Source organism: Erpetoichthys calabaricus, chromosome 12, assembly GCF_900747795.2.
Source record: "Erpetoichthys calabaricus chromosome 12, fErpCal1.3, whole genome shotgun sequence".
In the NCBI taxonomy this organism is placed as follows: domain Eukaryota; kingdom Metazoa; phylum Chordata; class Cladistia; order Polypteriformes; family Polypteridae; genus Erpetoichthys; species Erpetoichthys calabaricus.
The window spans coordinates 144,748,804-144,766,716 of NC_041405.2; the positions used below are offsets into that span (position 1 = coordinate 144,748,804).

The 17,913-nt window shown below is 43.8% G+C and overlaps 1 protein-coding gene across 4 annotated transcripts in view; it reads left to right on the plus strand.

Annotated features, from left to right (window-relative positions):
* mbd3a (methyl-CpG binding domain protein 3a) overlaps window positions 1-5,335 on the plus strand; it is a 28,335-nt gene extending 23,000 nt beyond the window's left edge. For all 4 annotated transcript variants that reach the window (XM_028816466.2, XM_028816465.2, XM_028816464.2 and 1 more), the window contains exons 6-7: window positions 4,436-4,588; window positions 4,885-5,335. In XM_028816466.2, the coding sequence (XP_028672299.1) occupies window positions 4,436-4,583 (148 nt within the window). In that variant the 3' untranslated portion in view covers window positions 4,584-4,588; window positions 4,885-5,335. The remainder of the gene's footprint in view (window positions 1-4,435; window positions 4,589-4,884) is intronic.
* Window positions 5,336-17,913: the final 12,578 nt, after the last annotated feature.

Here is a 17,913-nt window from a genome sequence, read left to right on the forward strand (position 1 = left end):
CTGATTGAACATCTCTGGAGAGATCTTAAAATGGCTGTGCACCGACGCTTCCCATCCAACCTGATGGCGCTTGAGAGGTTCTGCAAAGAGGAATGGGCGAAACTGGCCAAGGATAGGTGTGCCAAGCTTGTGGCATCTGTGGCACCCAGACGGGGCTCACGCCCGGCTGGGACGCCCAGGAGGACAAGAGGAGGGCTCATTCCTCCTCCAGAACGCGAGGGGGCGACCGCCCTGGTTCCTTTGGGGGCCACGGGTGCAGGGCTTGGAAGCTCTACCCTGTAGGGGCCCGTGGCCACCGCCAGGGGGTGCCCTGATGCCTTGGGGACCCTGCACCCCAGCGCTTCCGCCACACCCGGAAGTGCTGGGGGGAAGAGAAGAAGGGACACCCGGAGTGCTTCCGGGTACACAGCCGACACTTCCGCCACACTGGGGAGTGTCGGTGGAAGATTGCTGGGGAGCACCTGGACAAGAGTTGGGAGGAAGAAAGATGAGGACGGCAAGGAGGCGGCCTGAAGAGAGAGAAGGCATTGTTGAGAGGCCAGGACTTTGGGGTCTTTGGGGTTTGTGAGCACAATAAGGACTGTAAATAAACGTGTGTTGGGTGACATGAGCGTGTCTGCCTGTCTGTGTCCGAGCCAGTTGCCACACATCATATTCAAAAAGACTTGAGGCTGTAATTGCTGCCAAAGTATTGAGCAAAGGCTGTGAATACTTGTGTATATGTGATTTCTCAGTTTTTTTTATTTTTTAATAAATTTGCAAAAACCTCAAGTAAACTTTTTTTCACATTGTCATTATGGGGTGTTGTGTGTAGAATTCTGAGGAAAAAAATGAATTTAATCCGTTTTTGGAATAAGGCTGTAACATAACAAAATGTGGAAAAAGTGATGCGCTGTGAATACTTTCTGGATGCACTGTATAAAGCCGCGTCTGGGACTTGGATCTGAAAAAGAATGATAAACCACACCGGAACAGTGGCACTGCTTTGACACTGGGTGCCACCAGTCTGCAAAACCGAGCGGAGAACTTGTGTATGACGGGGTATGAGGTACCGTGGAAATGTGCGTGGCTTTACACCAAATTTAGGTTTTATACATAGTGATGTGAACGTGAAAACGTTCTTATGCAACATTTCTGTGCGTACACACGCTTTATACATGAGGCCCCTGGAGAGCTACTGTGGCTGCAAGTTTTCATTTTTACTCTTTTCTTAATTAGTGACCAGTTTTTGCTGCTAATTAACTTTGCCTTTATTTTAATTGACTTTTTTCTTGAGACTCTGACCGCTGAATTGATTATTTTTCCCTTAAATGGAACCTAAACATAAATTTGATGTGAAGTGAGCCAACAGATGACCAACTAAGTTGGGGCCTCAAACTCCAACTTCACTTCATTCAGTTTCTTAACTCTTTTAGGGCTAATTTTTTTTTTGTTTGTTTCTTTTCTCCCAGGGCTGAATATTTTTCCAAAAACTAACTTTTTTTAAAAAAAGAACACAAAGCAATTGAAATCAACAAAAGATATTTACTTTTGACAAATGTTACTGTCTTGCATGTTGTACGAGCCTGCATATTCTATGATTTCACATACATATCACCTACATTTTACACAGCGAAGTCCTACAAAGTCTGATCTCGCTCAAAGCAGCCAATTTCAGTCATTGCCACATTGCACTGCTTACAATATGTGTTGCTTTGGTGCCTACTTTTCAATTGTCTGTTGCTGCACTTTCTCACATATATTGTTAGTGTGTACTGTAGAGAGACAAGTCACCCGTTTGCCATCGTGCCATGCCACTTCGACCAAGTTTTCTGCCCGCATGAAAACCGTATTGTCACCTCTTTCAATCTTCATCTTGTCTGGCTTCAACTGTGAAGCCATGTGTATCCTGTTCACCCTCACTGTGCCACAAGCTCAAATTCCTCTGCTCTGTAGCTCCATGAACAATTCTAGGCATCTATAAAAATTGTCCAAATGTACACAACATGACCCAAATGTTCAAAGCCCTGAAGCAGCTCCAGCACAACCTGACTTGTCAAGGGACAGTTCTGTCTTTGAAAGAAGTACTTTCCTGTATATGTGATTACTTTCAGGCAGAACCCAGTGTTTGCTTCTGCCAGTACAAAATCCTTTATGCCATACTTTGTGGGCTTGTCTGGCATATATTTGCAGAAAAGAAAGGTGTCCCTTTTATTTTATCATAGATTCATGCATAGACAAATCACAGCCAGGCTGATAAAATTGTTTCTATGTTGGTTCCACAATGTCAAGCAGGGGCTGAACTTTATGCATGGCGTTATAGCCTGGCTCACCCCATGGGATTTGCCTCTGTTTATTACAGAAGTGAATAAAACTTTGCAGCATCACGTACCTATCATCACACTGAATAACCTGTCCAAAGCCACCAGGGGACAAAGCATGTTTGGACCAATGCTCCCTGAAGTTATATCACCAGTTCTGTCCCATCTCTATTTGTAATGCCACAGCGCGCTTCATCTCGTCTCTTGTTGTGGGTTTCCACTTTGAAAAACGAGAATGCGATGCAAGCGCAGCCTGCGATTCAAAAAATTTCTCTGCCTACCTGTTTGTCTCGTCTGACAGTAGCTGAAAAGCAGCATTAGGAGAGAGCAGCCTGAAGTAGTTCAGCAGTTGGTGATCTGTCATGTCCAACAGCAAGCCATGCCGTCTTGTGAAGTACGGTAGCCAGTTCGGCTCCTACGGATCAATGTCTGTGTATTCCTTCTATGCGAACCTTGCCGTAGATGCATCAGCTGCGCGAATGCACTCATCTGGCAGCAGATCATCTGGCGCTGCATCGACTGGTGTCCAATCAGCTGATGCCGGCTTCTCACTCTCTTGTTCGATCTCCTGATCACTGTCAATAAAATCCGATTCTGAATAATCAGAGTCCGACTCCGCAATAATGCGCAAAACATTGTCTGCCGAGTGTTTTCTTTTCTGCACTCGCTTCGCTCCCTTGTGACATGTCGATGCCATCTTGCCATTGTTTACATTTCGCAACTCACGCACACGCAGGGATTAGTTGCCGAGTCAACGAGTCTATCATTCCTCCAAGCACAGAGGGAATGCCTGCGACGTGACTGAGTTTTGTCGCCATTAACAGCTGATTGTCGCCCTCTATCCCTGGATGTCGACTTTTGTTGACATTCGCCCTCAACCCCTCCTGTCGACAAAAGTCGACATCCGCCCTAAAAGAGTTAATTTGAAGCCTGTTCACGTTGCTAATTAAACCCATTATTTAATTCCATGGCTCTCATTCTGCCATGGCAGACATTTCCAAATCTGTTGATTTTCTTTTTTACGAGTGCTGGCTGTCAAAATGTTTTGTGGACCTGAGCAGATCAACATTACTGAGGAGGCCTTCAACTTTCTTTATTTTCAGTTATTGTGTGATGGACACAGGCTGCTGTTTATGTGTTGGTACATTTTGTGTCTTAATAATGTTTGGTTGCTAATTAAGTAAAACAAAATTTAAGAGACCTGAGTCTTAAATTGTGCATCAATTAAAGGCAAAGAGTTAATTAGCAGCAAAAACTGGTCACTAAGAGTTCGAATGAAAACCTGCAGCCACAGTAGCTCTCCAGGACTGGGAGACTAGTCAGGATAAAGGGAAAGATGACTGCAGCAATGTACAGAGACATCCTGGATGAAAACCTGCTCCAGAGCGCTCTTGACCTCAGACTGGGGCAACGGTTCATCTTTCAGCAGGACAACGACCCTAAGCACACAGCCAAGATATCAACTGGATTTGAAGACCCCTGCTCTAGATAAAAAATTTATATAATAAGTAATGTTCTGGTTTATTGCAGCATATCTTCAACACAAAATACTGTGGTGGTGCTTTGTTTGCAACCTTAAGTTGTGAAAGCGTTTTCATAGCATCCCAGTATTTGTGTTCTGTTGGCACTGTATGCTTAAGCTTCTACCCGAGTCTAATGAAAAGATTTAGCATGGCCTAGCATGCACTGTGGTAGGTAGCAACATCATCTGACTTGGAAACAGTTGAGGATTAAAGCCGAAGCTTAACTGAACGTGGTGATGAACTGTGTACACCATTAGTGCAGCATTTCCATCACATTTTGTCCTTGTCTCTGTCATACTCCCAGCATTCCAAGCTTCATTCTTGGACTTGTGCCTGCCTCACTTGCCACCATAGCAGCATTCATATGTTGCAGTGGTCTAAATCCGTTAGATCATATTTAGGCTGTATTGCTGACATGTTGCCCCTAATTTTACTTGGTTATTTTGTGTAGAGATTACTGAGTTATGCAACAAAAACTTCAGATGTGACTAGGGGGAGGGTGGATGGTTGTGGTAGTTGAGCAGATCTGGACTACTGTCACCCATCTTTATACCTTCAGTACTCTCTGTTCATTACAGTCAAGTAATGCTTATGACTATCTGCCCTCCCCAGGAAACAGGAGGAGCTTGTTTATAATGTACGGAAAAAACTGGAAGAAGCTCTCATGGCAGATATGCTGGCTCACGTGGAGGAGGCATCCTGTGATGGGGACATTGCAAAGGAGGATGGAGATGAGACAGAAGATATGGAGGAAGTATAACCAAGGTAAGCAGAGTTCTTTCAGTTTAAGGTGCATTTAATTAAGACTGAAGCCAGGAAGCACCTCTTTACATAAAGTTTGTAGGGATCTGGAATAAACTACTGAGATATGAAGTTGAGGCAGAAACATTGACAAACCTGTAAGAAGTATCTAGAAGAGGGACTGGCACAGCTTCACTAGTTGCTAAACAAATAAGCTAAATGGCCTAAAAACAATTGTTTTGTCAAATTTCTTGTGTTCCTATAAGCTGGGAGAGAACAGATTGGGAACCATTATGACTTGCATTTTTCATTTTCTCCAGGGCCTTGTGGAACGTGGATTTCCCGATCCCACAGAAGACTGACCAGGACACCAGCTTTCCTGTGGCTTACAAGCGTTGTACACGCAGGTGCTAGAGGACCTGGTTTGCACCATATTTACTTGGGACACGTTCCCTGTTTTTTTTTTTTTTTACAATGACTTAATTATAACTGTTAAGAGAAAAGAAGCTCAAGAACAAGAAAGGGCACCGCTGATCTAACTACACTATGTACTTGTTTTAAAAGATGTTTTTACACCTGCTGTTCTAAGCTGAGGTGTTGGTACAGAGGCATTGGTGGTTAGCCACTTCACCCAGGCTCCAATCCCAATTGTACCTCATTTGTTTACTTCCCAAGAAAGGAGCAAAAAAAAAAAAAAAAACACCTTTAAAAGGACTTTATTTAAAATAAAAGGATCCCTGTCTGCTGAACATGGTCTTGATATAGGTATCATCTTCTACATTTGTCGTCTTAATCTTTCTACAAGGTTACAGTGTAAATATTTTAAGCTGATGGAAGTAATGTGGCTTGAGTGGACGCTACCTACTCTAAAAGCTGGTTTTGTGTGTTTTTAATTTTTCTGTATTCCTCAGACCTTTGTGTGAATGCTTGCATCCCACTTCTATTGCTGTGCTTTATTTTTTTTTTTTTTTTTTTAATAAATTGGGTCTAGATTGATATAATTGAATGAATGAGATGGTACAAGGGGTCTCCCCTTTTGAGCAGCTGCAATCCGTTCTTTGCATACGTCATTATAACGTGAAGATCTTTGTAAGGGTTGAAATGTCCTGCTTCATACTGTTGGATTTCTTTTTTTGTAAAGTTAACTTTTGATTCTATCGTGTCTCGAGTGTTTGTTTTTAATGTTTGCGCAGTCTGCTTTGAGACTGAGGTCTGTTTTATTTAGTTTGATGCGTCATTATTCAGTGATGTTAAATTTTTAATGGAGTTGGAGCTGCTTCATAAGTCATAGAGGCCTGGGGATGTAGTTGGTTTCCGGCCTCCTGAAGCTTTGCCTTCTGTGTAATCTTAACCTTGGCAGATCGATCACATTGTTAGGATAATGAAAGTGACTCCCACTCTCCCGCATTATTGACTTTGTGTCATTCTGACGTTTTTATGTTTAGAGTTTGGGGGGTGGGGATATTCTCATGTCTGAAAATGCTATGCTGCAGCTTGCTTTCTCCCCCCCCTAATCCTGAATGTTCCCAGAATTCTTAGCAACGGGCATTAACAGATTTGTTTCTTTTACAGACATGTTAACTAAGTCGCATCCAGGGATAACATTGAAAACAACGTCAGCCTATTTTAACAAAAAGTAAAAATATGTACAGTTGTGCTTGAAAGTTTGTGAACCCTTTAGAATTTTCTATATTTCTGCATAAATATGACCTAAAACATGATCAGATTTTCACTCAAGTCCTAAAAGTAGATAGAGAAACCAGTTAAACAAATGAGACAAAAATATTATACTTGGTCATTTATTTATTGAGGAAAATAATCGAATATTACATATTTGTGAGTGGCAAAAGTATGTGAACCTCTAGGATTAGCAGTTCGTTTGAAGGTGAAATTAGTCCGGTGTGTTCAATCAATGGGATGACAATCAGGTGTGAGTGGGCACCCTGTGTTATTTAAAGAACCGGGATCTATCAAAGTCTGCTCTTCACAACACATGTTTGTGGAAGTGTATCATGGCACAAACAAAGGAGATTTCTGAGGACCTCAGAAAAAGAGTTGTTGATGCTCATCAGGCTGGAAAAGGTTACAAAACCATCTCTAAAGAGTTTGGACTCCACCAATCCACAGTCAGACAGATTGTGTGCAAATGGAGGAAATTCAAGACCATCGTTGCCCTCCCCAGGAGTGGTCGACCAACAAAGGCGTGTAATAGTCGGCGAGGTCACAAAGGACCCCAGGGTAACTTTTAAGCAACTGAAGGCCTCTCTCACATTGGCTAATGTTCATGTTCATGAGTCCACCATCAGGAGAACACTGAACAACAATGGTGTGCATGGCAGGGTTGCAAGGAGAAAGCCACTGCTCTCCAAAAAAAAAACATCGCTGCTTGTCTGCAGTTTTCTAAAGATCACGTGGACAAACCAGAAGGCTATTGGAAGAATGTTTTGTGGACGGATGAGACCAAAATAGAACTTTTTTGGTTTAAATGAAAAGCGTTCTGTTTGGAGAAAGGAAAACACTGCATTCCAGCATAAGAACCTTATCTCATCTGTGAAACGTGGTGGTGGTGGTAGTATCATGGTTTGGGCCTGTTTTGCTGCCTCTGGGCCAGGACGGCTTGCCTTCGTTGATGGAACAATGAATTCCGAAATATATCAGAGAATTCTAAAGGAAAATGTCAGGACATCTGTCCATGAACTGAATCTCAAGAGAAGGTGGGTCATGCAGCAAGACAATGACCAGAAGTCGTTCTATACAAAGAATGATTAAAGAAGAATAAAGTTAATGTTTTGGAATGGCCAAGTCAAAGTCCTGACCTTAATCCAATCGAAATGTTGTGGAAGGACCTGAAGCGAGCAGTTAATGTGAGGAAATCCATCAACATCCCAGAGTTGAAGCTGTTCTGGACGGAGGAATGGGCTCCAATTCCTCCAAGCCGGTGTGCAGGACTGATCAACAGTTACTGGAAATATTTTAGTTCCAGTTATTGCTGCAAAGGGGGGTCACACCAGATACTGAAAGCAAAGGTTCACATACTTTTGCCACTCACAAATATGTAGTATTCGATCATTTTCCTTAATACATAAATGACCAAGTATAATATTTTTGTGCCACTCACAAATATGTAGTATTCGATCATTTTCCTTAATACATAAATGACCAAGTATAATATTTTTGTCTCATTGGTTTAACTGGTTTCTCTATCTACTTTTAGGACTTGAGTGAAAATCTGATGATGTTTTAGGTCATATTTATTCAGAAATCTAGAAAATTCTAAAGGGTTCACAAACCTTCAAGCACAACTGTAGCATTATTAACTGGATGTTTTCCCCAACAAGACATTTAAAAGGTTGATTTTTTTTTTTTTGTTACTTTATGCTGCATGGCAACGTGATTCTTTGCTAAAGGAATGCTTCAGTATGTATGTGGAATTTACATTTGTGCAACAGTCAGTCCGTTAATCCGTCATTCCTTGACTTTTTTTTTCTTAATAGCCTCACTTATCCATCTCGTTGTAAATCCTAAAATTCAATTTTCCATTTCAATTGTGTATCTTAAGTAAAACCCTTGGGAGGTTTTGGATAACCCAGTGATTCTTTAGCCTCAAACAAGAACTGTTTGTTTTCTCGTGTGGACTCTCCCACTGTGCCTCATCTCTCCCCCTGACTAGTCTTTTAAACCTGAGGCTGATGTTGACCATACCCCGTGTTTTGTGTTTTGCTCTCGTCCTTTCCAGCACTTTCTAAAGGTTCCTGCTAAAGTTCAAGGGGCTTAGTGTCCACCTAAAAATGTAAGAAGCTGTTAGAGTGGACTTTAAACCGCAGGGTTTGCCCTTTTTTTTTCTCATTCGAGATTCAAAGTCGCTTTGTATGGCTGAACTCCAACCATTTTTTTAATTTTGTGGGGTTGACTTTTATCCAAATCCTTCAGATTTAAAAGAGCAGCCGGGGCACCACTCTGGTGTAATGGGTAACATAGCAGCTGCGTAGCTGTGGTGGTCCTCTGTTTAAACCCCACTCTGTGTGCATTGCCTGGGTGGAGGTTACGTGCTCCCGCCTTCTCTGAGGGAGTTTTGTCATTTTTCCACATAATCCCCCTTACCCCAAAGCTCTGTAGGTTTATCTCATTGGCGACTAAACTGGCCCTGTATGAGTGGCTGCAGTAGACTGAAGCACTCACTGGCTTGGATTGTTTTCATGCTGGGGACAACACGCGTGGAGTAGGCACCTAGTGAAGAATATGCTCATTTATTTTGAAATGTCACAAAAACCCCATGATACGCGAGTATAATTATGTTGTTAAATGTTTTTGTTGCACATTTCTTTATTTTGGTGAACATGCAATCACACACACAAACTTTATCCGCCATCAAAGTTGCAATGGTCTGCTCTAGTGCAGTGGTCTCAAACTCCAGTCCTGGAGGGCCGCAGGTTTTCATTCTAACTCCTAATCAGTGCCCTGTTTTTGCTGCTAATTAACGTCTTTTGAATTAATTTTAATTGACTTGCTCTTGAAGACTCAGACCCCTTCATTGTTTTTCCTTAATTAGCTGCCAAACAATACTGAGGTATAAAATGAACCAAAACGTGACCAGCAGACTGTGTCCATCCTACAAGATCTGAAAATAAAGAAAGATGAGGGTCTCGGGAATGCTGATCTGCTCAGGTCACCAAGACATTTTAACAGTGTGCTTTTAGAAAATCAACAATTTCAGAAATGTCTGCTGTTGTACAATGAGAACAGCAACAAGCCCAGGAATGAAAGAAGTTTAATTAACAGCAAGAATCAGCATCTCATTAAGCAACTGGTTGGAGTTTGAGGCCCTGACTCGGGTGGTCTTCTTGTCGGCTCCCTCACTTCACATTTCATTCCTGTTTGGGTGCCATTAAGGAAAGAAATGAAGCAAATCAGGGGAACAAATCTTAAAAAACAAGTCAATTAAAATGAATTCACAAGAAGTTAAATTAGCAAGAACAGGTCACTACTTAAGAAAAGGGTTAGAATGAAAACCTGCGGCCACTGCTCTCGTGTGTACTTTTTTTGGATTGGTAACTCGGATCTCAAGTGGCACTTTTAGATGTCGGACTCTGATGAGGAGTTCTGGGCGTCTGCCATCCAAGTCGCCGGCTCAGTGCAGCGGTTCTGCCCCAAATGTGCAGTCACAACACTGATCTCCTTGTGCTTTGCGTGGCCCAGAAGTGTCTGCACAGCTGTAGCTGGGAGCGTCCCCTCCACTGCGGATTCGCGATGACAGAAAACGAGTTTTCATTTCAAGACATATTTCACGTTGCAGGTGGGGGTCACTGAAATAAATAAACGAGCAACAAAAAAGATTTAATGAAACATTTATTTACAGATTTGGGCAAATTTGTTGTCACCCCTTCCACATAAAGTTGTCTCTGAAATAATTTGAAACTGACAGAAGTCCTTGACCGCCATCATTATTTGTTCCAAGTTTAGCAGGAGTTTTGATTCCACAGAATATTTCAAATAATAAAACATGAAAATGGTCAGAGATCTGTAAACCTAATATTTTGCTGCACAACCTTCAGAGGTTATCACTGCCAACAGGCGATTCCTGGAGCTGTCCATGAAACATCTGCTCCAGGCGTGTCAGGTTTGAAGGGGTCTTCTCCAGGCTGCATGTTTCAGTTCATTCCATAGATGGGATTCAAATCGGAGCTCAGAGAAGGCCACTTCACAGTACAGTAGTCCAGTGTTTTCTTCTTCACCATTCTTGGGTGCTTTTCGCCGTGTGTTTTGGCTCGTTATCCTGTTGGAGGCTCCATGACCTGTGACTGAGATGGACCATTTTGACTCTGGGCAGGACGTTTCACTCCAGAATATCTTGATGGTCTTGAGATTTCATGTTCCCTGCACAGACTCAAGGCAGACGCAGCAAAGTGTCTCCTCCATGTTTCACGGTAGCTATGGTGGCCATTTCTTCGAGAGCTTTATTGTTCATCTGTGCACATTGAGCTGATGTGATTTGCCAAAAAAGTTCCAGTTTTGTCTCATCTGTCCAAAGGACATTCTGGCTGAAGCACTGTGGTTTGTCAGTATGTGTGCATTTTAGCAAATTCCAGTCTACCTTTTTGTTTTTCTTCTAACAGTGGGGTCCTCCTTGGTGGTCTTTCATTGAGCCCACCGTCACTCAAAAAGCCATGGATGGTGCAATCACACACTGATGGACCTTGGAGTTTAGCTTGGTTTTCTTTGGAAGTTGTTGTTGGCCTTGTGTCTTCCATTCTCGGTGTTCTTCTGGCCATTCTGGGGTCAGTTTTCCTTTTGTGGCCATGTCCAGGGAGGTTGGCTACAGTCGCATGGGACCTTAAACTTATTGATAATGTTTGCAACTGTTGTCACAGGAACATCAAGACTGCTTTGAGATGATCGTCCACCCCTCTCTGCCTTTATTTAACATGCTTGTCTATCATTTCCTTTCTGACCTCCTCAGACAACGCTCTCCTGTTCCTTCTCTGGTCCGTGTTCAGTGTGGTACACACGTTGACTTTTCTCCATTTAATTCCGCTGAATGAATGACTGCACGGTTGGAGACCTGTGTGATAAGAATTCAGGAAAACCGCACGCTTGAGAAACCCCTCAAAACCAATCACTTGGGATCTTTTCTAAGGGAGCCCCAACAAACGTGATCTTTGTAGAATTAGCAACACCCAAAGGCATGCGGCTACACAGGGACATTGGGATTTTATGTCAGCACTTTCAGTGAGCTGGAAGGGGACCAACACATTTATCACATTCACGATACTGGGTTCTGTTCAATAAGGGCGCGCACAAAAAGGGGACCTCAATTGAGCGCCGAATAAATTAAATTAATTGTCCTTGATTATGCTAATAGACCGCATCTCAAATATCTACGTGGCATTGCACATAATCTACAGCTTCAAATGTAACTTGCTTTCACCTTTTTATACATTCAGTCATTGCCTTAATCTAATTTTCTGTAATTTTGAAAACAACGAAATATAGAGAGCTTTAGAAATAGTTCGTTAGAAGTTCATGCATTAATTAATTGGATGTTTTAATATTCTTGCTTTCACCTTTTTATACGTTCAATCATTGCCTTTATCTAATAAATTTTCTGTAATTTGTTGCGTTTGCCTTTATTCGCTGCGCCCAATTGACGTCACCCTTTTGAAGCGCTCCTTTATTTGCGTGCGCATTTATTCGGCGCTCAATTGACGTCACCCTTTTGAAGCGCTCCTTTATTTGCGCGCGCATTTATTCGGCGCTCAATTGAGGTCGCCCTTTTGAAGGTCGCCTTTATGTGCGCGCCCTTATTGACGGATACCACAATACTGGGGGGTATTTTTTGGACGTGGATTAGTCGTTTAGCCGCATGTAATTGTTGCCGATTTGGCCTTGATCCTCGATCTGTCGGTTTTTCGAAACTCTTGCTGGATGTGTTGATGTGTTGTCATAGCAACACATCCTAATCCTCAAACCTGCGTGCTATGTAAACAAGGATTAGTTTACACACGTGATCAGTGACGGTGCGTGGAAGTCATCCAGTCATGGCTTTGCCGTTCATGAATGAGCGACCAATTGATATCGGTGCGCAAATTATAAGAAGAGAATTTCATATAGAGAGGGTTTACGCGATCGGCAAGATCCTTCATTGCTCCCGGAGGAAATTCTTTTCGAAAGATACCACTTTAGCTGTGGCCGTAAGGTGGTCGGTGCCTGTCGTGGCGGCAATCCCCGAACCCGTTGGTGGACACCGGTGGTGAAGGATGCCGTCAAGCTGAAGAAGGAGTCCTACCCTTTTGTCCTGTGGGACCCCGGAGGCAGCTGATAGGTACCGGCAGGCCAAGCGGAATGCGGCTTTGGTGGTTGCTGAGGCAAAAACTCGGGCGTGGGAGAAGTTTGGGGAGGCCATGGAGAACGACTTTCGGACGGCTTCGAGGAGATTCTGGTCCACCATCCGGCGTCTCAGGAAGCGGAAGCAGTGCAGTGTCAACACTGTATATGGTGGGGATGGTGCGCTGCTGACCTCGACTCGGGACGTTGTGGGTCGGTGGGGGGAGTACTTCGAAGACCTCCTCAATCCCATTAACATGCCTTCCAATGAGGAAGCAGAGCCTGGGGACTCAGAGGTGGGCTCCCCCATCTCTGGGACTGAGGTCACCGAGGTGGTCAAAAAACTCCTTGGTGGCAGGGCCCCGGGGGTGGATGAGATACGCCCGGAGTTCCTCAAGGCTCTGGATGTTGTAGGACTGTCTTGGTTGACACGCCTCTGCAACATCGCATGGACATCAGGGACAGTGCCTCTGGATTGGCAGACTGGGGTGGTGGTCCCCCTCTTTAAGAAGGGGGACCGGAGGGTGTGTTCCAACTACAGAGGGATCACACTCCTCAGCCTCCCTGGAAAAGTTTATTCAGGGGTCCTGGAGAGGAGGGTCCGTCGGATAGTCGAGCCTCGGATTCAGGAGGAACAGTGTGGTTTTCGTCCTGGTCGCGGAACAGTGGACCAGCTCTATACCCTTAGCAGGGTCCTGGAGGGTGCATGGGAGTTTGCCCAACCAGTCTACATGTGTTTTGTGGACTTGGAAAAGGCATTCGACCGTGTCCCTCGGGGAATCCTGTGGGGGGTACTCCGAGAGTATGGGGTACTGGCCCCCCTGATAAGGGCTGTTCAGTCCCTGTACGATCGGTGCCAGAGCTTGGTCCGCATTGCCGGCAGTAAGTCGAACCCGTTTCCAGTGAGAGTTGGACTCCGCCAGGGCTGCCCTTTGTCACCGATTCTGTTCATAACTTTTATGGACAGAATTTCTAGGCGCAGCCAGGGTGTTGAGGGGGTCCGGTTTGGTGGGCTCAGGATTGGGTCACTGCTTTTTGCAGATGATGTTGTCCTGTTTGCTTCATCAGGCCGTGATCTTCAGCTCTCTGGATCGGTTCGCAGCCGAGTGTGAAGCGGCTGGGATGAGAATCAGCACCTCCAAATCCGAGACCATGGTCCTCAGCCGGAAAAGGGTGGAGTGCCCTCTCAGGGTTGGTAGCGAGATCCTGCCTCAAGTGGAGGAGTTCAAGTATCTCGGGGTCTTGTTCACGAGTGAGGGAAGAATGGAGCGTGAGATCGACAGGCGGATCGGTGCGGCGTCTGCAGTAATGCGGGCTCTGCATCAGTCTGTCGTGGTGAAAAAAGAGCTGAGCCGCAAGGCGAAGCTCTCAATTTACCAGTCGATGTATGTTCCTACCCTCACCTATGGTCATGAACTATGGGTAGTGACCGAAAGAACGAGATCGCGAATACAAGCGGCTGAAATGAGTTTCCTCCGCAGGCTGAAATGAGTTTCCTCCGCAGGGTGTCTGGGCTCTCCCTTAAAGATAGGGTGAGAAGCTCAGTCATCAGGGAGGGGCTCAGAGTAGAGCCGCTGCTCCTCCGCATCGAGAGGAGTCAGATGAGGTGGCTCGGGCATCTGATCAGGATGCCTCCTGGACGCCTCCCTGGTGAGGTGTTCCAGGCACGTCCAACCGGGAGGAGGCCCCGGGGAGAACCCAGGACACGCTGGAGGGACTATGTCTCTCGACTGGCCTGGGAACGCCTTGGGATTCTCCCGGAAGAGCTAGAAGAAGTGGCCGGGGAGAGGGACGTCTGGGCATCTCTGCTCAAGCTGCTGCCCCCAATGGATGGATGGAAGATACCACTTTAGCCGAGGGGGGATATTGTACCTCAAAGATTTATTAGCACCTTATATTCGAAGTCGGGCTCTCACGACCACACAGACCGTATTCATTGCTTTGAGGTTTTTTGCAAGCGGCACTTTTTTATATACTGTAGGCGATGCGGAACATCTATCTAAAAGTGCAGTTTGCCAGGCAATTCGTAAAGTCTGTTTGGCTCTGAAATATTTCCTTCAGGTTTTCATAGTGTTTCCTGGACACCTGCGTGTGCAGACAATAAAAGAGGCGTTTCATGCCATTGCTGGTAGGTAACACACAGGCTAAAACACCCACAGTTCCATAAAGAATCTCAATCAGCCTAACATTCTCATTACCCAGGGTTTCCAAATGTGATTGGGGCACATGGGACTGATCAGAGTGGAGTTTGATCAAACATTATTTGGAAAATGTACCTCTCCTCCTGATGAATAATCAGACACAGTGTCTTCATCAAATATTTGACCTTCGTCAATATCTCGTTGGTCAGACACAGGTTCAAGGGATATGACATTCCCTGCAACTGACCCAAAAAAAAGAGGGCTATGGCACACATGGAGGACAAATATATTCAATGACCATCCTTTACCTGAAATGAAGTGACCACTGCATCCTGCCACTGGTTCTGAGGAGGAGCTCCCCCCTGGAATGCTCTCAGAAACAGGGCGATGGGCATCTTGCTGGAGAGCCAACTCTTCTGCAGGGGTCCACCGCGTGGACCTCCACCTGTTTTTTGCTTGTCTGCCTTCTTATTAGCTTTAAAATTAATGTTTTTTTATATTATATATGCTTCTTTGTCAACAATTCTTTATATAGTTATATACCAATATTTACCAGTTTGAAGTATATTCTTGTACTTCACTTTAACCTGTTCCCGTGTTCTCCTTGTGCTCACGTTTGACCTGGAATTATGACATATTAAATAATAATTAATCTGACACATAGGAAATGAAACGCTGCATTCAGTAAGTACAATGCACACTACTTAGCGTTTAATTCGTCGGCCACTTTTTGCCAGCCGTCTTTTCTGGTCTGGGCTGCTTTTGCAGTGTTACCCCTTGTGTATATTAAATCTTGAAATTCTTCATGTCCTTCGAATAAAAGGTCTTGCTCCGCTTGTGTGAAAAAAAAAATGCGCCCGTTCTTTCGTCATTTTGTTGCAGCCTATCAAAGACTTGCTGATCATGTTTTCTAGACTCGATATATATGGGCTTTTCACTCAGCGCGGGCGCGCGCAGTCATCTCGATGATTAGATCCAGCTCGACTGCGTTTGAAAAACTGACCTATCCTGGATGAGTTTCACCGCCCTGATCTCGGATGATTTAAGCGACGTACGAAAAATACCCCCCAGGTGTGCGTGTGTGTGTTTATATATACCATACATATAAACAAATATAAAGTTGACTTGCTCATCAACAAAAACATAATTTCCTGTTCAGGCAAAAAGCTGAACTTTGGCAGGCTGGCACGTGCCGGGCAGAAGGTATTGGCCAAGACGGGGCAGTCAGTTATATCTGTAGCGTTAAACCCGTCCACAATAACAGAAACCTAAATACCCCAAAGTCTCAAAAATGCTTTGACTGATTTGATTGAAATTTGGTGGCGTTCTAGAAAAAAGAAAATTAGCGGAGCTGTGTGGTTTGATGTGTCGAAAAGTATTGATAAAATGCTGACGGGACGTGCAAACGGCAATACCATCCAACATGGTGGATGGACGGCTGAAGAAGAGGTGGACAGGAAGAAAAACAGAGAAGCACAATGGCCAACGAGTCCGTCATAAAGCAGCGCCGGTGCCAATGAGCGTACTGAACAGGAGAGACGGAGGAGAAGTGGTGTCCTCTGATCCAAAACAAGCAGGGACTGACGGCACAAGTTTAACTTAACGGGCCCAGCAGGAGCGAGCGGCTGTGCTGCAACAAACACACCTCGGCGTCGACGGGAGCCCCGTCTGCCCTGCCCTTCTGAATTCTTTAGATATCATCAGGACGTCTCGTTTTCTTCGTTCTGCACACCACTGATTAGAAAGAAAACAGCAGGCCAGGTCACCTGCAGAAATTCTCTGTTGATTCTGCACTTCTGGGGCACATTGATAAGGGGGGTGAGCCAAAGGAGAGGAGTCGGTGGGGTTTGAACTGACTCAACATCAGCAAAGCCGAGGAACTGCTTATTGAATTTCACCGCACAATTCTGAGGGTGGACACGGAGGTGGTGCACTGTCACTTGGGGGTCCACATTAATGACAGGTGGGAATGGTCTTGAAACACAGAGGAGCAAAAGAAGAAAGAACTCCTTTAATGTGACCAGTGACATCCTTCACATCTTCTACAACTCTGTGATGGCCAGTGTGTGGTGTGCTGGGCTGCAAGCATCAACTTCAGGAGAGGCCCACCAACTCAACAGGCTAATTAAAAGAGCAGGCTCAGTTAGGGGACACACTCTGGACCCCTGGAGGTCGTAGCAAAGGAGAGAATGAAGACAAAACTGAGTGCCATTTAGAACGACACTGCACATCCTCTCCGTGACAAAACACCGAGGACCTTCAGCCAGCGAGTCATCAACAGAAACGCGACGGGGGGCTCCGTTATACTAACAGCGATACACCTGCATAGCGCCTCACTGCGGCGGGCAATGACATTTCTTTTAAAATGTTCCTTCATTTTTAGTCATTTTGGTGTGTTAATTTATGTATAGTTATTAATCTGTCTATTTATGTGTTTATTTAAAGAGCTTTAGTAAAAAGCCAGATTTCACCCTGAACAAATAAATAAAATATCCATCTATTATATATTGCCTTTCACCTCTATCTATCATATAGCACCTTTTATGTCTATCATATAGTGCCTTTCACATCTATCTATCTATCTATCTATCTATCTATCTATCTATCTATCTATCTATCTATCATATAGCACCTTTTATATCTATCATATAGTGCCTTTCACATCTATCTATCTATCTATCTATCTATCTATCTATCTATCTATCATATAGCACCTTTCACATCTATCAATCCTTTCATTCTATCTATTATATAGTGCCTTTCATATCTGTCTGTCAGTCTACCTGTTATATAGTGCCTTTCATATCTATCTACTATATAGTGCCTTTCACATTTATCTATCTATCATATAGTGCCTTTCACATTTATCTATCTATCTATTATATAGTGCCTTTCATTTCTATCTATCTATTAATCTATCATATAGCAACTTTCACATCTATCTATCATCTATCTATTATATAGTGCCTTTCACATTTATCTATCTATCTATCTATCTATCTATCATATAGCACCTTTCACATCTATCAATCCTTTCATTCTATCTATTATATAGTGCCTTTCATATCTGTCTGTCAGTCTACCTGTTATATAGTGCCTTTCATATCTATCTATCTACTATATAGTGCCTTTCACATTTATCTATCTATCATATAGTGCCTTTCACATTTATCTATCTATCTATCTATTATATAGTGCCTTTCATTTCTATCTATCTATTAATCTATCATATAGCAACTTTCACATCTATCTATCTATCATATAGCGCCTTTCACATCTGTCTATCATCTATCTATTATATAGTGCCTTTCACATTTATCTATCATTTATTATATAGTGCCTTTCATTTCTATCTATCTATCATATAGCGCCTTTCACATCTGTCTA